The 21,460-nt window shown below is 42.9% G+C and overlaps 1 protein-coding gene across 2 annotated transcripts in view; it reads right to left on the bottom strand.

Moving 5' to 3' along the window:
* The window catches only part of efna5b (ephrin-A5b), a 92,801-nt gene that overhangs the window by 9,457 nt on the left and 61,884 nt on the right, over positions 1–21,460 (bottom strand). For both annotated transcript variants that reach the window (XM_085786479.1, XM_085786478.1), the window contains exon 2: positions 9,467–9,759. In XM_085786479.1, the coding sequence (XP_085642605.1) occupies positions 9,467–9,759 (293 nt within the window). The remainder of the gene's footprint in view (positions 1–9,466; positions 9,760–21,460) is intronic.

Below are 21,460 nucleotides of genomic sequence, written 5' to 3'. Positions count from 1 at the left end.
CACAAGGACATGGAACCACGTGTCTGGCATGATTGGACGCTAAAAGCAAAGTTTAGGTTGGCTGTATGCAGCACATAATATCACAGCGGGATATTGATTTGGCGTAATGGAACTGTAAAAGAATACTGTAGGGTGAGTCAGTCCAACTGCCACAGGAGGATTTGTTTGTTATGATTTTTTTCACACTGAATCCCAGTGTCATATGGGATCTTCTCATAGTCAGTGAACCTTTGCCAAGATTTGGTCTGCAGTATTAAAGACAACCATGGAAGCAGTTCACTGAGAATACTCATCCCAAATGTCCAAAAATCTAAACATCGATTTGTCAACAGTTTACATGAAACAATACTGTTCTGTTCAAAATTCACTTTCAAAAGCTAGGCCTTCCATGCTATTATGTGAGGGCGTAACACAAATAGCATCATGTTAGCGTGCCTCCAGTCTGCCTCACGTCCCTGTGGTTTTAATAACGGTGGTCTAATCCTTTGATCCTTGCTTATTTGTTGGGATGGTCCGAGTTAAACAGAATGCCCTGTGATGCTATGTTCAGCATTGAGTGCTCCTAGCTAGCTAATTCTGCTTACTCACTGAAAAGACCACTGGCCTTGTCTTGCACACAATGCACAATCCTGGCCAGAGTTTAGATCCAGAAGTTCAGGATTTTGAATACCTGATTCTAAGGCAGAGAACATGGACAAAAACACACATTATACACACACACAGCATTACTTTCTAGAACCTCTAGCCATCTTCTTTCTGCGTTTCCATCTAGCTAATTAGACAGTTTGCAGCCAGAAGAGATTTCTTCTTTTCCATGTGCAGAAATCACTGCTGGGATTCATTAACATTGGTTTCAGGGTGTGGAATCAGTCAAAAGAGGCCAATTTTCACCCTAAACATGTGGAGGAAAAACCTTGAATTCACAACGTTTTAGACAGAGAAAAGAAGAGAGAGAATATTTACACGACTCCTCAATAGGTAATATCAACTTCTCTACAGTCCAACTCTTTAATGCCTGAAATAGCACACACAGTATGAACTCTTAGAAAATGTACACACATGCTAATATAATTAGCCTACTAAATGTCCTTTATGAAATGTCCTTTATGAAATGTCCTTTCCAACATTCAGCCACTTAAAGTATTTTCTATAGAGAAAACTCGAAGTAGAGGGGAAAAAACATGATAAAACCACAAACCAACCAGACCAGAGAATGTGTATGTGCATGTATGTTTGCTTGTCTACAAAATGTGAGTGCATGTGTAAGAAGATGGAGGAGGTTATCCACTGAAGAGGCCCATTAAGCAGATGTTACAACAGCGCACTCACAATAGGGAGGGAATGAGGGAGCTGGGAGAAATAGTGAAAGACGAGGCCTTGGACTCAGGCAGCAGAGGGAACATAAACTCTCTCCCCGGTGATGGCTGGCCTTTTGCTCTCCTCTCGTATCTTTTCAGCTTTCCTCCAAAAGTGAACCAAAGTCATCCCATCGTGCCTCTTGCACCGGGGTATCAAGGTCGCAAGCAATGAGGATAAGAATGAGAGTATGAATAAATTGAGGGGTGGGGACAGTGAGTTGCCTAATTACACAATCTGCTAGTTTCTCAACCATCATCTCCCTCTGTTATTGTGTCAGCGTACATCAAGCATCATCATTTTGTGAAAGACGACATAATGACGCTCTAACAAATTACTCTGTATTCTTGAAAATGAAAAGCAAGGGATGGAGAGAATTTCATCATTTCATTCATGTCTTTATACTCAAATTACAATAAAGTTGGTGATTTATTAATCCAAGGCGTAAGTTCATCTTTTTTTAAAGCAGCCACAGAATAATAAATCACTGTACATAATAATCTTTCATTACTGCACTTAGTGTATCACATAGAATCATAATATTATTGTCATTGGCCAAAGTGTCCACCCTCTGAATAAAAGAGTGTGTGTCTGGCGTGCAAATGCATGTATTGTAATAGAGGAGGAATGAAATAGAACAAATAAAAAAGAATAACCAATTAAACATAATGACTAATGCACTGGGTTAATAATATATGTGTTAATGGTTTAATGGCCAAGGATAAAATGTCCTTGTCTTTGCGATGATGAATCCTAATCAGCTCCTGAAGACGGCTGTTAGATGCATGAATCATAATGGGCCGAGAGGAACCTCTTGCCCTTTTGAATTGCAGCCCTCTCCTGCCCTACTTTTCCCCTTCATCTCTTGGCTTTTCGCAGCTTTTTTCTGTTTTTCGGCAGACAAAGCGATGACTACTTTATTGCTGGTCAAACCGAAATAACTTGATTAGAGACTTTTCTCTCTCTCGCCTTGTCTTGGCTGTCACCAAGCGTGCCATGACCTAGCTCATGGTCTATTATTAGCCAAGTGTGGCCGGTGGGGTATCTCGGTGTTTGACTGTTTTCAATTTATTTTTTGAAAAGCTGACTCTGAGAACACAAATGAGAATGTCATGGCCAAAGCTTAACAGGTTTTTTCTTGTTTTATTGGATTTTCTCAGAAGCCAGTAGGCCAAACTGACTGATTTGTTACTTTTTTTTCCTATTATGTATTTTTATGCTAAAATGCAGATGAGAGACAAATTGAAGAAACTTGTCTTATGGTGAGAAGATGTGAGGGACCGGATCCACTAGAATAACTTAGCCGTAGATTTTGAGGAAGCTTTATGCGTGAAGAAAAAAAAAAAACAAGCAACAGAAGATGTTCCCTCATTTGTTGTTTTGATGATGCAACATCACACATGAGCTAAAAATATCTCATAGGTGTCCATTGTGTGCTGAGGCAACTGCAAATGACTCACAGAATTTCCACACTCTACAACCCACTTAGTCACCCTCCCATGCTCTGTATGGAAATATCTGCATTTGTGAAGTTTTCCCATTCATAAATTCAGCACCGACAAATTCAATCTGCAGGGCAAAAACCAAATATCTGACAGGTGTCTGGTGTAGAAGTGACACGGGGAGGGAGTAGTTATAGGGAGCTCTGGCCTAAAATCCAAAATGAGAGATGAGGATGAAAAGGGGAGACAAGAAATTATGTAGTATCCAGGGGAGATGGAGGTGGTGGCACGTCTATCCATCTATCAGGATTATAATAATGCATTCCAGACAGTGTGCATCTGTGTGGTTTTTCTGCTCATGCCTCTGTATGCATATTGTAGATGAGTGCATGTGTATCTATGTGTGTGTGTGTGTGTGTGCAGCTCTCTCTGTCACATTACTCCATGTTGCCGGATCATTTCTGAATGCTGATGACAGGGGTTGATTTTTCATGGGAATGGATGAAAGGGCTGAGTTATGATGGTGTCCATATGCAGGTTCCCCTCCTTGTACCGCAAATGGAACGGCGCTGGCTCTTTATCATTATTAGCAACCCTCCCATAGCTCCCAACAAAATACAGACTACACACACTGTCCCTTGCCTCTGTTTCATTCGTCCATTAATACCATTTTCCTGTTACTGCTCCTGCTGCCCCCGCCTCCTCCACTATCTCAACTCCTTTCTCCTCTCAAGAGCGGCTTGAAGGTGTACGGCGCATCACAGGATTTATGATCCATCATAAGACAGCTATAGTCCATGTTTCAGAGAATCTCTTTGAGCTTTGTGTACATGGAGCAGCCCAGCAAAGCAGAATAAGATCATGTGGGGAAAAAAGAGCTATTTAAATATCAGAGGGTTTTCTCGCCTGTTAGCTTGGTATTTATGATCAATCTTAGTCTAGTGTTGCATTTTGCATATTGGCCCACAGGCATCCACAGAGTGATTGAAGCCTTGCAGGATGTTTTTCATTTCGCAATATAACCTGGGCAGAGTTGGCCGTGCAGCAAGTGTTCATTTGAAATCAGCTTGCAGACTCCACTGTAACGTCCTTCTTCTTTCTTACAGTGTCAAACCCAGGAATATCTATAAAATAACTCCAGCCGCAAGTGAGACACAAAGGTGTTATTGATTGTTTTCCGTGAAGAGCAGTTCCAGTCTGCGCAGGTGAGCGAGTCAGATCTCAAGAAAACGAAAATCTTTTCTGCCGCCAATCTGCCACTGCATGATCACACCAAGTGGTTTCCCATTTACCACACATCTTTCACGCCTAAAAACACCATAACGCTGCTCACTCATCTCTCGCGGCGAGCTGCCACCGATATTGGATTTCTGCCCTCCTCAGATTAAAATCACTCAAATACAAGATTGTGGATTGTGTCCATATTAGAAGAAATGTGCTCGCATCAGCATTCTGTGAGATGGGTTTCACTTAAACCATGAGTGCACTGTGAACTGCGACCCTGAGGAGAGCTCCCAGTGTCCTCGCTTATCCTGACAGTCTCTCAGAGAGGCGAGCTGCAACTCACTCGCTGCTAATACTGCATTTTGCAGGATTGCTTGCATATGTTTCCAGCGTTAGACAAGTCCTTGCAATTCCCTGAAAATGGTCAGTTGCACATCTTTAATGTATTCCTCTGTCAGTTCTCTCTTTCTCTTTTTTCCTCTGTCAGTTTGTCTTGGGTTGATCTGTCGAGAAAACACAGCAGGCAGTTGTCTACAAAGGCTCCTGACCGGCTGTAGTTTTCCTCTTGTCTTCAATTACCTGCCTCCCGACAGAAAGAACAGGCTGACGCTAACAAAAATGAAGAATTATGACCTCCATTGGAGTGAATTCCCTCTGTACTGCTAGCATTGATTAAGCTGTTTCTGTTGTTGGAAGCAGATGACAGCAGAACCCTGTCTCCTTTATCTAATTTTATCAGAGACGCAACAAATCAACCTTCGACCCGCATCAAACTCATAGGGCGAAAACACCATTAACAGCCATTTTCTCTGCAGGAATATGATTTGACATCTTAATTTTCGTCTACAAACAAGAAAGCTAATCAATCACGTTACTGAGGGCAGATTTTTCATCCCCTGCTTCCCTCAGGTCATTTGGCTACAGAAAGTTATTAGAGATGAGGAAAAGTGAATGAATATTCTGATACTGTATATCTTTATATACACGGGAAGGTCTCTGCATGTAGTTAAACACGGGTTACTCTTAGCGAGTTAATCAGTGAGGTATTGATTGGGAAGACATTTTCTATCTTCATTAAGACAGTACAGACACAGGAATACTACAATGACGTATTTCATGACCCACCCCCTCTCCCGCCGGGATGATATACTGTTATGTCTCAGGGACATTTCTCAGTAAGTGATGCTAACCTCTGGCTCAACTACTCAGGTACAGTGACCTCTGCCTCAGGACATATTGACATTCCAGCCTACTGCAGGTGCGCTATATAGCCAGCTTCAGTGTGTAATGATGCATGGGATTTTCTCTGTTAGCCACGCTACACTATGCATCCACAGACTGTAGGCAGATGGGCTACAAGGGCAAAGTCTGACCACTGACTTTGTGCTGACCCGAAAAAATCATCATACCTCACAGTACAGTAGGCTTGTCTTTGCTATGTTAAAGCAAACTGTTTGTGATGTATTGTCAGCACCGGTCTGCAAGTGCATTTGCAAATGTGACTTATTATGGACCTGATGTTAATGAAAAAGAATAAGTTACTGAATATTTCAAATATGAAAGCAATCGGTCACTAATTACTGTTTGAGGTTCATTATTTAGACATTCGGCCCGGGGCGATTCAACATTTCATCTGTGTGCACAGTGAGAGGTGATAAGATGAACATTTAATGATCCTCGTGGCAAAATTGGTTAAATTCACCACAGCAGGTGAGGCCATTCATGACTTCTGGCTCACCCACATTCCTCAGTTGTAACTGATGATAATATTAGTAAAATATTCTCATTTCACTTTATTCATTTCGTTTCTGTAATAGATTTAGTGTGTTGCTCGTTCGAGTCACATCGCAACCACCACTGATCACCAAAGTCTGAGAACTGACATTTACCCTAGATTGGCCTCTGTGTGTCCAAGTAGTGGTACATGCAGAACTAAAGAGCTCTGGAGAAAAAAAGATCCTAGAGCTGTGAGCTAGAGTGTAATCAATGTTTACTCATGGCTGCACAGCGGTACACATTGATAACTTGAAATTTGACAACACAGTCTTTATACTCATTAGTAACAATGATGAGACTGGATATCATCACAAGATAGCTGGCAAACTGCCGTCGTAATAATAGTCTTAAGTTCAATATCAGCAAGGCTGCTTCATAGTTCAATAGGCATCCGACGTCTCAGAAATCAACCTGAGCGCGTGAGATTAAAAAGCGCTAAGCTCTGCCTTTACTTCATTAAGCAGCTATGACAAACTACTGACGCTACAAGACTGGAGAGTGTTTCATTAAAAGGCTTTGGTCTCGTTTATGACAACAAGGGGCTGGAACAACTTACCTCCTCCACACAAATCTCTGCAGCAGAGATAACATGCGTGCAGTCCTGTCAGGCTTATTGTTCCTGGACACGGACGCTGTTTTTCCTGGCTGTAACTCTATAAACTCGACTGAGGTTACCCAATCTCTCTAACACTGAGAAGTTATTTATCCTCACACTGGAGTTTATCAGCACGCTATACTTTACAGTGCAATGACAGGAACATTTAAAATTCTGAAATATTCTTGCTCAAGCTCACTTCAGTCGGACAAGATGTTTGACATGTGCATTCACAGAGGGAGCTGTTTTTCCTTCTTATTAGACCACCCCCATTGCCTTATTTTTTTTTTGTAGGGACTCATGCAAACTCCAAAGATAATACTCTTTGTGTTTCAGTTTGTAAATATTTTTAATGTGCGCTCGGTGGATGTTGTGCCAAGCAGCTGACAGACCTGTTTGTTTCTATTGGACTGTGCAAGCGAAGTTATGAAATGTTTTATGGCCGCATCAGTCAAAAGCACTTAATAAGCTGATCAATATAAATGCCTGAAAGATCGCAAAAGGAATATTTTCACCGTCTCATTTAATGGAGTTGTTGTGAAAGTGGAGGAAAGCTTATAAAACAGAAAGGACAGGCAAAAGTTGACCAGCAGCTTGACTTTGTTGGGTGTTGTTAAATAGACCCAAATGGACTGTGCATGTGAGCGTATGGTGCACAGGAGGAAAATGGACATGGGAAAAGTTTACTCAAATGACCATGGGGTTGTTGCAGTTGATGCCAAACTGGTGCCTGCTTCTGGTGTACCAACAAGATCAGGAAAGATTTCCAATTGCTGTTGGGTTCACTTTTTCTGTTTTAAAGAGATTTAAGATAATCAAGTCTGAACCAGTGTTTTTAATTTGTTTTTTCATGATCTTAACTCCGAAATATTTATAATAATAATATGTTAAGCCAAAATGTAATCCATGAGAAAATGAAAGTAATTAGGTTGTACTGAAAAATCCCCTTTTGTGGTTTCATTTTCCAGCCTGTTTATTCATTCCACAGTTAGAAAGCTGTAGACAAAACTGAAATCTGAAGATTAAAGGAGAATAAAGAATGACGCACCCTTAATATTTCTAGAGCCTGAGAACAACTTTCTTTTGGTGGTGGTAGTGATGGACACCTATGCCGCCAATGAATTGACAGGTGTAGTAATGTAACTATCCTAATCGCTCTCCCCCAGCTTTACATTCTGTCCACTAAAAGAGACCATCACCGTCTCTGCTTGCTTCTTATGGACATTTAGGTTGGACACAATGGCGCTGGGAAATCACATGTCAGATGACTTCATGGTAGATGACTTTAATATCCGGCGCAGTAGCCAGAGAAGCTATACGCTAGAATCGTTCAATAGCCAATGAAGCCGCGGGCCACTAAGCCAATATGGCGTGCTACAGCAGAATGGATGTGTTCCATGGAAGCCCTGTCGGTTGCAGTGTAATTTAATCCAACCCTCAGGACAAGCATCTCTCAACAGAAATGGGGGAAAAAAAATTGTTAGAAATAGAGACTTGAGGGAGTGGATGAATTGTATAACCCTTCGCTAACCCCCATCAACGCTCCCAACTTCAGAGACTTCCATTTTTCCCTTGTCTTATTTAGTATGACTGTCGATGCAGATTGGCTATAAAAGCAAAGGAAAATCTGGTTACTTTTGAACAGACAAATGGGCAAACACCTGGTTGTTGAAAGGCCCGCAGAAAAGGAACTTAGGCTATTTGTTTCCTGGACAAGCATGAGAGAGAAAACAGCTATTCACCATGGAAACGCGGCATGCACCCCCCCCCCCCACTCTGGTCCCTAATTCTTAAAGTATAACATAGAAGAGAGTGAGAGCGAAAAACACGTGAAGTGAATAAAGAGACAGAGGTCTTGGCGGGCTGTCAGCTTAACTGCCTCATAAAAAAGTGCCAATTTAGAAAACAGATTTCAGCCCAGTTCGGCGGTCCCGACTCTTTCAGTGCTGTCTCAGAGAGAGGTGGAAAATGCAAAGACACAAGGCTTTGACAGGCACCTTGAGCTGAGTTAACATAACAGATCAAACTTTGCAGATAAGTAGATGCGGGTGCGGTATAGCCAGCAGCATTTAACACGAGAATGTTAACTTTGTAAACCCCACACACCTCCGCAAAATGAGCAAACCTCTAACTCAATAGCATCACACAGTGTGATGCTACATTAATGCCACCCATATAAGAACATAACTGCGCTTCCTGTCTTGTAATATCAGCGGATCCCGATGACAAATGTGTTTTGAGCGAGTGACAGTGACTGCGCCCACTGACGGTGACTCCTTCGTCTCCTGTGTGCATACAGTCTGGTGGTGGGAGGACAAACTCAACTCGCTTCCACTCTATCACCTTGCTTTGATAAAAAAAAACAAAAAAACAATCTAATTTCCCAGGGGGTTTCAAGTTCAGGTGAACTCAGTTAGGCTCGGTTCCTATGCCGAGAAGCAGACAACTTAACATCCAACGCGAGCTGAATGGGGGCCATAATACAATGCAGAGAGGAGGGCACTCCTGTTTGAAGGATGCGGTATTGTGTAGCAGGGCGAGTGAACTATAACTTTCAAACTGTCTCAATTTAACTCCCCCGTGAATTCCATTGCCATTTTAGGGAAGAGTATTTCCCTTTCCCAGTGATGAGAGCAGTGTGAAAAGCTCGGCTGAAAGCAGAGCATGAAAGCACCTACTCGGATCACTGTCACGCCACTCTCAAAGCTTTGTAGTGGACTTGTGAAAACATGCCCCCCCCCCCATGTTGTATAAAAAAAAAAAAAACATCATTACGTCAGGAATTGGTCTAAGATGTTTAGTTGACATCAAGTTAAGTTATGTGGTTTTGTCTGTTTATGATGAATGAATGTGGGTTTTTGTGCAGCTTTTGGAAAGATGAGTGTGAAACCGGCATGAATCAAATGCTATTAGCTTTACAGTCACCAGATCTCAAGTCGTGCCATAAAGCTGTGAAAATCTGATGCCAATGAGACCTGGAGATGTTTTGTTCTGTTCGTGTCTGGTTTTTCCCTTTAATTTGTCACCCATCTGCGTGTACACTTAGTGCAATGCAATCATGACGAGGACTCACAGATGTAGTAGTATTCTCTGCCCGGTCTGAACTCAAAGCCCAAGGAGAAGGGAGTGAAGAGCTGGAACTTCTCTGAAAACTTAAGCGGCCCGTTCGGGGAGTGCGGCCTGTTGCACTCCCAGCGCTTGAAGCCCTTGGCGGTGTGGTCGCATGTGCTGTAGCCATCGTAGTTGACCATGTAGAGGACGTAGCGCTCCGTCCGCTCCTCAGGCACTGCGTCTTCATAGTGAGGACAGTAGACATCCAGGTAGTCGTTTATGCACACGTCGATGTGGTAGTCCCCACGGTGGAACCTAGAAGAGAAGAGCAACAGGAAGAGGTTAATCCTTTTTGAAATCACTAGAAACTATAAGCACAGTACTTGAGGATTCTGCACTGCAAAACATACTTAATAATCTTAATATATCTCAGTATAAACACTGCCCCAGTTATTATGGTTAAGAATTGGTTTGGATTCACTGTATTTGTCGAGAAACAAGGCTCGATCTCTCAGTATTTTTTCAGTGGCGTGGAAATTTACAAGCACCAGGGCTCTCATCCTCTGGCTTCAATAAATCTGGGTGGGTTGGTTTATCTATAAATCTATCACTGCAGCAGATATTTACACACACATACACACATCTGCCTTCTGAATGATAGCAAAGTGAAGTGTCCAACTCAGAGAAAATATGCTTTCAAGAAAACATGGGGTCTCTTAAAAAAAAAAAAAAAAGACTTAAAATAGGAGGGGAAAAAACACGAAAAAAACAAAAACAACCACAGACAGACAACCTCAGGCTGAGTGCAAAGTAGAAATGATCACGGGGATGTAGGATGGTCCAGACAGTAAATGTCATGATCGGAAAAATACACAGCCCGGCTGTCTCTGAGGGCTGTGCAGCGAGGCATCTTTACAGCTGCAATGATCTAGAACAGGCCACGCAGGGTCAGAGGGCTCGAATACATACAGGCAGATTCATCAAAAGGCCACGCACTGTCCCCAAGCTTACAAACCCCAACCCTATACACACAAACACAAATTTCATCTCTACTGCACACAAAATAGTTCTCCCTGTCTGTGCGATTTTCACAGCTATCGAAATTAGAGAGAGAGTTCCCTGCATCTGTGAGTTTCTCGTTTGGTCTAGGGTGACGTGACCCTCACTCTGCGGCCACAGGGGACTTCACAGAGAAAATATTGAACACCTGTGAACTTACTAGGAAAAGCCCTCAATTTGGCACACACACACTCCAAGTGCTCCAACTGATGCCAACCACAAAGTTGCACCAATTTCAGACGCATGCACGCACACACACACACAGCTGGTGCCACTGACTCATTTCACCCAGAGGCCAGGTGGTGTGAGTTTATAATTGAGACCCAGTCTTTAATGTTGTAAGAGCACAACCTGACAAGAGTTTTGACAAAACTTTTAATTGAAAATTGCCACTGCTGCCTATAAGAAGAGCTCCTCGAGCCCCAGAACACACAAGGGGCAGGGCGTATAACAGGCTAAAATAATTTTATCCTGAGGACTCTGGAGCCTCAGGATTAACATACTGAAGCAGCACTCTTGCAGCATGGTGACCTCTTTCTCTCGCCATTGCAGTCTTTTCTGAGGCTCTCATGTCCAAAATGTCCATTACGTCCTATAAAGATTTTCTGTCTCCTTCGGATAAGGGTTATCAAGAAGGGGGACTATTTTCTAAAACGTTTCTGGTCTAAAAAATATGAGTGTAGGGAAAAAATAAACGTAATTTGCATTGATCTCAGACACCTTCAGATGCTGATGAAAGTACATTGCTGCACAATGGTATAAGAAAAACGTCTCTCCTCCTGTTTTTTCCCCGTGTCTCTCTTTCCACCCACTTATTTGGCTTTGCTATTCAAAACGACTCTGCTGCTCTCACTGTTTTCAATGTGACATCTGAGTTCTAACTCTAAAGAATGGATTTTCTAAGATCAAATCGCTGTATGTGCACAGAAAACACTTCTCATGCATGGCTGCGTTTACTTCAATCTGCAGTATGTTGAGGCAAAGTATGCAGAATTGCAATCACAATTTAAACCACACCGCTTGTTTTGAAGATCAAACAGCAATTTGAGCAAAGTCTGGTTTTGGCGCCTTCCCTTGTCACTTAATTCATGTTGGTAATCGGATGATTAATGTAACAATCAAGCGACAAATCAAACCACTGTCATTTCTCATTACTGTTAATGTGTCCTCTGGCTCTGCTCTGTATGTCTGTTGATGTGTATGTGCATGTGTGTTGGTGTGTGTGAGCACACAGCTAGCATGATCCGTTTTTCTTTTCTTTTTTTCTGTGTTTACCCATGTAGGGTAAATACCAATGTGAGGGTGTTTACAACCAAGGCATGGAGTAGCTCATCTGTAACATCTCATTTAAAACATGTCTATAGAGGTCCAAGAGGAGCCATGCATCTCCCTCACTGCTTTAAAATGTCACTGACTTAATGGTCACATCCTCCCATCCGCTTGCCACAGCATCTATGTGTGTGTGTATGAGAGAGAGGTAGAACGAAAGAGAATGAGTGTGCGCGCGCGTGTGCGTGTGTGTGTGTGTGTGTGTGTGTGATGTTTCAGCTGCCCTTCTCTCCCTGCCTCAGCAGTCAGAATAGTGGCTCGTGGCCCTGACTGCAAATGAAGCTGAGGATGTTTGGGTGAGTGAGCACATAAAAAGGGACAGGACAGGCATTTGTAACACGTAACACACACACTGACTCTCTCTTTCTCTCACACACACACACACACATGTATATGCAACACAATACACAACCAATACACACCTCCGTGCGCGTACACGCCCACGCACATACATTAGGTTTGTGTTATCAGTTCAGCGAGCTCCCTGGCACACTGGCAAAGGAACAGAAGTGAGACAGCCAGAAGCTGCTAATGGCACCGAGTGAGAAAGAGAGTGAGGGTGAGAAACAGACAGGGAGGGAGAGAGAGAGAAAGGACCTGGTTCCAAAAAGAGAGTGAGGGAATACAAAAACGAGGCAGCAAGACTGAATGCTGCTGATAATATTGCCAGGCTCCCAGTGAATCCAAGTCTTTGCTGGAGTTATTCAACCATGCATTTATCATTAAAAAAAGATTGACTGTAAAATTTTCTCCAGATCTATTCAGTACTGGATTGTCATCAAGATGTGTCCCAGAAACTTCTTGGATTTTGTAGAAAGCGGTGTTTATTGTCCTTGTAAAAAAAAAAAAAAAAAACCTGTTATAGGGGGACTAATGTGTGAGCTTTAGATGTGCCTGGTGTCTTGTTTATAGTGACGACAGCCTCGGTTGGCTGCTGCTAGTGCTGCTGCTGCAGCAGAAAGAGGAAAGCGTTCTCCTCCACAAAATGGACATGTGTTGTTCAAACATACATCAGCCTCTGTGCAGGACACACGGGCACCAAGAGGTTGCACCAGTGGAATGTAAATCAAGGCTGTGCTCTACAGTTAGAATCCCAAAGAGTGAAATATAGGCAGGAGTGACAGTACAGTAACACTGGAGTCAATAGAAGAGAGTAATTGCAAAGATACTGCAGGATCAACTAATCCAGTGGACACAAAGGAAAATGTAAATTAAGGCTCCATCAGAATGGGCTGTTTTATGTGCGTACATCAGCAATATAGTGTCTGCAGTGTGCAACTAGAATAAATATAGATTCTCTTAATTAATGAATTTATCACTTTCAATGAGCAGTTATGTGTTAAAACAATGAAATAAAATATAATTAGACTGGCGGTCAAATATTGAATTTCCTTATTCTGTCTTTTATATGTTGATATAAATATGAAACCAATCGAGATGTGACTCTAGGGAGGTGGCTCCCTCCACCTGTTACTGTGTGTAAAAGAAGGTTGCAGCAATGTAATGAGACGTGTCACAACAAGCCTGTCAGAGGTGCTGTGGCTGTATTTCAGTGGCACATCTCAGAGTCCATACACTGATGGCGCCCATGTGACGTTTTCTGAGATGAAAGATAAAAGCTGGTGCAAATCCCATCAGAAATAGTCCAGATGGAGCTGGCACAGTGTAGCCCCCCGTACTCCACTCCCAGTGCCACACACATGCACACACGCTCCACCCGAGCAGCCACAGTCACCTCCCTGTATTTTACAACATGCTTCTGGGAAACTTGACGAGCAGCCTTTTTTCCATTCTTGTGAGAAATGAGTTGTGGCGCAGCGTGGCAGCGGAGGCCTTCTAGCAGTAAAATAGATAATTAAGGAGCAAAGTTGGGTGGCAGGCTAATTGTCAGATGGTGATAATTACATGTCTTTGTTATGACACAGCTGTCCCAGTGATCTGTGGATCACAACACAAAGCCAGGGAAATCAGCTGGACGCAGAGGGTGAGCGCATATGTGTGTGAGTAAGAGAGTGTGAGTGTGAGGGAGGGAGATAATCTTTATTACCAACTGATTACATTTTCACACCGCGCCCTCAGGGCTGAAACTGAAGGGCCAAGTATTGTCAGTGCGAACACACACGCACACGCAGATACATAGAGACACATAAACATAGAGTCACAAACAGAGAGAGAGAGAGAGAAAGACTTTGAGAGAGCTTGAACAGTGAAGTGAATGCAGGGTAAGGTGGCACACCACTGCAGTTGCTGATTGGCTCATTTCCATTTCAATTACACAGCCCAGTGACACTGCTGTGCATACACTCGGGCACTCTCGCGCACACACACACACACCCTCACTGAGAGAGACAAACACACACACGCAAAGGCCCTGCGTGCACAAACACACACATGCACGCACGCACACACACAGTGTACCCAGTGAACTCCCATCAGCCACTTCTCTGAGCTGTGCACCGGTGGCTGCAGACAGAAAGTAAGGAGGACAGGGAGAGATAGCTAACCTGAGTGAAAGAGAAAGACAGAGAAAAGGAGGAGAGAAAGAGCTCAGTGGCAGGTAGAGGCAGAGTGCAATCCGAGTCATCTAACCAGTTGAATAAGTGAGATTCAATAGAAAGAGGAGCTTTTGAATGAGCTGCCGTAGCAATGCACTGCTCTAAATATGCTCCAAGGTATAACCGCAAAGGAGAGGCTGAGAGTGATTACAAACACAGGATGTCAGGAGACTAGAATGATCCTGTATTTAATATTTTCCTCATGCATGTTGTTTTTTTTTCTGTGTGCAGGTGCAACTCGGTATAATCCACGCCAACCAAAAAAGTTTATTTTCCAGGCTAAAGGAGAAAACGGCACTTTGAAACTAGCTACAGCATTTTGACTTTATGGGTGGACCGTTGATGGATAGGCAACGACACAAGACTGAAAAGATGGTGAATGTTTTATGTGAAAAGAAATGAAACAATTCTGCTTCACGAGCTGTAAAGACTGTGGCACTTCCCTACTTCTGACAGCAGCACACATCACAAAGTCAAATCCCCGTCTACCTCGGTATTAAAGAGCATCTTTTGTTTGCCTTACTTCCCTCTTTTCTGTTTTCTTGCTTTCTTGTTTTTCTACCCCTTCTCTTTCTTGACTGAGCACCTGACTGACTTTCTCTCTCAGCCCAATCCCGCTTGTGGCCCCGAATCAGTGCTATTTACATTATTTCACCTCACCATGTTGAAATTCATACATCTGATATATTTTCATTTCAATATCCTCAGGCAATGGAACAGTTGCTTGATAAATCAAATCGCAGTAAGTCAGAAACTAGAAACGTACCGGATCCTAAGGCTAATCTGGGACTGTTTGTTCCCAACTTTTTCTTGTCTGTATCCTGTTGAGTGTGTGTACACTTATGTGGATGTGTGTGTATATGGGTGCATGTTCCTGAAGTGAAAGATCATTTGTTGATTTTTGTCCGGAGGGAAAATATGTTTAGCCAAGGAGGAGGCGAACTCTGACTGAACCCTCAGTAGAGTACACATGCATAGGCCTTTTCGGGACCTTTCAACACGTACGGCTCAAATGCAAATCACAAACACTTCTTGATATAGTTTGTGCAGTTGTCTAATTACGGATAATTGGTTTGGGAACCAGAGATGAAAGGCAAAGAGAGTGGAGTGAAAGAATTGAAAGACAAAGAGAGGCAGAGGGAATGAAGAGAGAGAGAGAGAGACTGTTGCAACTGATCATTCCCTGAGACTTGAGTCAGAAAGGACTTGGCCTTCTACCCAGAGACCTATTGTCTATGTTGTTACCAAAGGCGAAGGGAGTGTAATGGAGAACAGAGAGATGGGTGAGGAACAGATAACTGCATCCAATTTTTACACTCCACAATCATCTTGACTGTAAAATTAAATTCCTCACCAGCCAACCATTTCAACAGTCATTTTTTCTTTGGGACCTGTTGATGGGAAAACATTCTTTTCGTTTAGTCTGATGGACTGGCAAGAAATGACAATACCACCTTCTGGGATATTCATATTACAGCTCGTAACACACAACAGGCTATTTCGCAAACCACTCCAACAATCACACCCGACCTGAACTGTTACTCGGCTTGAACACTGCTCAGAAAGATTAAATGTCAAATGTCAAAGTCTCATAGTTTCAAGAAACACAAGTGTTCAGACAGGGTGTAAACAATCCGCTGGTGCAGCCAGATTATCTACACCATCTGAAATGTTGGTAATGTTCCCTCTTTGCAACAGTAAAACTGTGGTTTCGCACCATACTGGGTTATAGGAGTCGATCTGTACGAACAGTCAGGCAATTATTTTGACAGTTTGCACAGTGTTTCTTCCAAGAGTGGTGGTCGGGAGGTTTGTTAAAAACCTACATTGCCTCACTGCTTGTGTTTCTTGCGCCATCAGACCTTTTCAACTCTTAAGATCTTGTATCGCGTTTTGTCCTCGGCTCTGATTTGGTCGTAACACCTTCTGAGAGAGGGCGCATGACGCAACCGCCAAAATGCTGCTACTGAAGTGGAGAGGTGTCTCAGGAGAGGCAGAGGAGCTGTGAAGTCAGAGGAGGAATATGTTGCGAGTGTCACTTGCTGATATACAGTGGAGCCCTATAAAAGATCTGAGACCACTTGTGGTCTCAAGACTTTTGGGACCCCACTGTACGAGTTGACAGCCGCATTCCCGTCTGGCTAACTGGCTGATAGGCTTACAGCGCTGGGAGGGGTTCGGGGAAAGGACATAGGGAGATCAGACCTATAGAGTATCACGTATTACTCACATGGCCTCTGGGACATGGTGGGAGGCTGAGGGTGTGTGTGTGAATGTAGCAATATTTTAATATACTTATACATGATATCTGCTGTCATGAACACACACAGAGACACAGACACACACACACACACACACACACACACACACACACAAGCACATAGCTGCCGGTCATGGTGCATTTTCCTGTGTCCATCTGCTGTAGCTTTATGAAGGGTGTTCTCAAAGCTCAGAGCAGGTGGTCAGCCCACTATAATATACTGACTGTCATCAGTGAGGGACACAGAGAAGTACCCATGCATTCCTCCATCTCTCTTTCTCACATCATCCTCCCATCTCATCCCCTTCTACACTTCTCCACACTCTTTCTGTTCCTCCTCCATATCTCTCCATCCCTCACCCCCCCCAACCCCACCACACACTGCTCCTCGGTTCCTCTCACCACCACCCCAACCACCTCCCGCCCTCCTTCCTTCCTTCCCTCCCTCCCTCCCCCGCCCCCCTCGACACCACTACCCACCCTTTACTGTAATCTTACGATATTCATTTCTGCCATTTATGTCTGTCAGCGCTCATTTTTGCCCCCGGGGAGACAATGAATTAAGAGCACTGACAGACAAGTTCTTGTTCTGCTCTTGGTGTGGAGATGTGGGGCTCCAGTGAGTGCTTGATGCCGTCTGCATCAACATGCTGCAGCTCGGATCCAAAACAGAGGAAAAGAAGAAAGGAAAAAAGAAAAAAAGAAGGACAGATACTTCCTCTGAGCTCATCTACTCACTCCTCTGTCAAACAACCATTTTTATGGACGTATAACACTGATGTGTGTAGGCTATATATGTGAGTGAATGACTGAGTGTATGTATGTGTTTATCTCCATGTGTGTAAAAGGGTTTCTTTATGTCTTCGCTCGTCACCAAGGGAGTCCGGGAGGAATGACACATCCCCTCCCAACATCCTGTCAGACCCTGGGGCCATTCTCCTGAATCACTGCTGCCCCAAACCTACAGTACTTCAGTCCCTTTGTAAATACTGTATGCTCTGACATGTTTACCGGGACCACAGTGGGTGTGTGCATGGCCGTCGATTGCATGCGAGTTTATGCACAGTCACACGTGGGCAGTTAGTGTCAATTAATCGCTATACATCACTGAGTGGGGAAACGTGTTTAGCTATTAATCATAAGTCATTGTTTTATAGTGACAAGGTATTTGGCAGCTAAGGAGGAACAGCAGCAATGAAATGGCTCTGAGCCGCGTAACATGTCTTCCTAATGTGAGAGACAAGTGAGATAAGCACTTCCGATATAGATGGTGATGAAGATGAACCTTTGGTCTGCTGTTTACCTGTGGCCTAACAGTGGATAAGTTCCTAACGGTTAGAGAAACACAAACACTACACATTGCTGCTAGGAGTTCCCATGTGTACGCAGAAATTAATTCTTACATAAGCGTACATGACATAACAACATACTTTGATGGGTGGGGGAAAACATCCGTATGTAAACACGGATACGAGAACGGATCTCCAGGTGCGTGTTTGAATTTGTAAACGGTAGCCGGCGTTGCATAATGTCCCTGGATGAAAACCTTAAATGGAGCTAAAAGGATCTCTTCAAAGTAGATGAAGCAGTCAGTAGATTGAAAAAAAATCTTGGTGGTTCAAATTCAAATGGGTACAATGTTCCATCACTTTCTTCTTCTCATACTATTCAGAAGACCATCATACACAATGCTTTGGTGTATTGCATAAGGTTTCAGCCTCTTTAAATAACCAGTTTGAAAAATGTTTTTATATATAAAATGTGTATTTCTATGAGATTCTCTCTCACTTTTGAGAAACCCACTGCACTCAGGAGATAATGTTCAAGTTCAGGCAGGCCAAAAACTTATATGGAGAACAGAAAGCTCAGCTCACTTCAATCCAATGCTAGTGTTTCATCCCACAAGGGCAAACATGCGTAATAGCACAATAAGTACATTTTGAACATTGAAGATGACCTGCTGAGAACTGAACTACTACTGCACACCCACACTCTCGGACTAGCACAGTGCATCATCTAACATGTCTTTGACATGTTCTTCCTGATCTAGATGGAACAGAGAGTGGGCATTCTTCTGTGTTTGGGAAGAGCATTTTATTGCCTTTTAATTTAATAGACTTTTAAAGACATATAACCACTTCTCTCTGAAAAGGATATGTAGACATGCATGTTTTGACCTATGTCACATCTCCTGTTTGAGAGGGCTATTACACACTCTTCTCTCTCGTCTACCTTTTTCACTTCATCCACCCCCTGCGACCCACCTGTGCACAGCGCACTACAGAGAAAAATGTCAGCCCACTTTTCTTCTGTTGTTCCTATGTAAGCCCCACTCACTCCCGGCTTCACTTTGCCTTTCAGGACAAATGATCAGCAGATGGATGGAGGAGTGGAATGAGTAGGAAAACTGGCAAAAAAAAGGGCAGAGACGGACAACAAAATAAAAGAAACGCACCATGTGGGAGACACTGAGAGAGAGATGCAGAGTGGGAGGAGGAGGGAAAAGATGAAAAGCGTGTATGAAAGTTTTTAAAGCTGCAAAATATGGAGGGAAGCGTGAGTGAGGAGGATATACGTGGGGAAAAGATTACATAGAAGCGAGGAGAAAAGGAGAAAAAGCAGTGGGGGGAAAAAGAGGACTCACAAACATGTCAGTGTCCTGTTTGTTTCCTCTCAGCCTGCCTGTATTTTCATCCAAAGCATTGACCATGAAGTCTCACATCCCATCCCTGCACATACACATCATGACCCACGCTGAAATCCCCCCTATACTGTATACACACCAAATACACGCAGCCAAACGCGCCGACCTTCAAGGTAGGTTGCCATGGAGCTGTGTCAGGGTGTTATAATGTCACCACTTTCATAAAACCCTTGCCCCTTTCACAGTTCACAAACCACTGATATGTGTTACGCTGTGTGTGTGCATGCGTGCAAAATGTGTGTGTGTCGAGCTTGCTGTGATCTAGGCTGAGTTAGGTATGCAAAACTTAAAGAGGGAGCCATGGGAAGCCAGATGGTAACAGTTACGCGTTATCTGTGGGATGCAATTGCTCTGCTGACAGAGTGTAGCTATAGTTGTGCCTTGTCTCTACATCACTGTTGTCATGTGAAAACCCTCATTCCTCTGGGGATCCCACTTATCAAGTGGGAAAATTCTACAGTTAATACTGTATAACCCCCTTTGTAAATCCCTTCAGATAACAATGAGAATGTATTGCATCAGTGGATGTTTAATTTATCTAAATTTACCCAGATTAAGATGAGACTCGGTGTGTGTCTGCTGTAGTTCTGGTTATGAGATGCTCAATACATTTTCCATGCATTTATTTTTTTTTGCTTTACATAAATGATTCAGCTTTTATTTGGAAGTGTTTGCGTGTCATTACTGTGCATGACAATATTCTAAATATAACAGTGAATATAATTCCTTTTACTGACCCTTGAAATTGTGTGTGCACATGGAAATATCCCAGCATGCTTGCTGCATTTTCAATCTCCACCAAGGAGCTTACATTTTCACCTGTGTCTGTTTGTTTGATATTTGTTTGTAAGCAGCGCAATACAGAACATACTGAACTGAACTTGGGGGAGGGATTGGGTCATGGGCCAGGGAACAACCCATTACATTTTCCAGGCAGATTTGGATCATTTACTATGGATTTGAATGTTTTTTGTTGGTTTTTTTCCCTCTGAAGTCTGGTGTATGTTGTTTTCCATCAGCCTTGGCGGAGGTATCCACTCTATTGAGCGCATTTTCTAGTATGCTGCTTATAAAGAGGTGAGCAAGTGCTGTTGGGAATTGGTTAAAACTCCTCCCTCAGCTTACCTCTCACATTTTCCAGGGTCATTCCTAGATTTCAGTCTTCATGACTCCTGGATAGTTTCATATTACACAACCTTCACCTGCCTGCTGTAGATAAAATCATGTTTGGAAATGTTTTGTTGGGTATCAAGCACCCACCCTGCTGAGTTAAAACTACTTGACAAAGCTTGTTGGGATTCTTATCGCAAGTGTGTTTGCTCCAGGCTGATTTTCTAACTCTTTCCACTGCAATCTATATCTTTGCACCGCTACAAAGTGTTACTTCCCAAGTATTTCATTTAATGGATTTAGCTTGTTCACATAATGAGATGATATGTCAACCATTCATTTTTACACTAATTACTGTCTTGGGGAAATATAAGTGGGCTGTGAAGTGAAATGCAGTACAACACTGGCATCTTAGATTAAAGGAAACCAGCTCATTGATCTAAACTCTACTCAGCTAATTTAAGAACAGTCTAACTCACTCGCTCTACCTTCATGTTGCCCAGCAGACAGTTTTTGGTTTATATTTTTGTTTCCCAGGGTCCCCTATGATAAATACTGTATATCTAGGCTAATCCCTCACTGTACTGAAGGATTCTTACTTGCACCAGCAGTTTACGTGCTTACAGCTTGTGTGATGACATGTTTTGTCACATCATGTCATTTTTTTGCCGCTACTGTTATCTCCATCAGTCTAGACAGCGTTCACCTGTCTTAGTCATGATGTAGTCTACACAACACAACGTCGGGAGACAGTGCTGGCACAGCCATCAGATAACAGCAATATTCCCCTATAGCTATCACCCTGGCAGCTATCCAAATTAAAGTTTCCACATTTGTAACAAGGGTTTATTAAGATCTATTACATTTAACTCAACAGTGAAAACCTATCACAGAGTAGATTAAAAAGAACTGGATAGACTTGGTTTTTCCCCAATCAGATAACAACCGTCAAGTTCACTTGTAACTTTTAACAACAATCGAAATTCACCAGCATCCTCG

Source organism: Trachurus japonicus, chromosome 9 (genome assembly GCF_045865225.1).
Source record: "Trachurus japonicus isolate A0001 chromosome 9, Traja_1.0".
NCBI classification, from domain to species: Eukaryota; Metazoa; Chordata; class Actinopteri; order Carangiformes; family Carangidae; genus Trachurus; species Trachurus japonicus.
The sequence above is the reverse complement of the archived record's forward strand: the minus strand, read 5'-3'. Positions and strand labels throughout refer to the sequence as shown.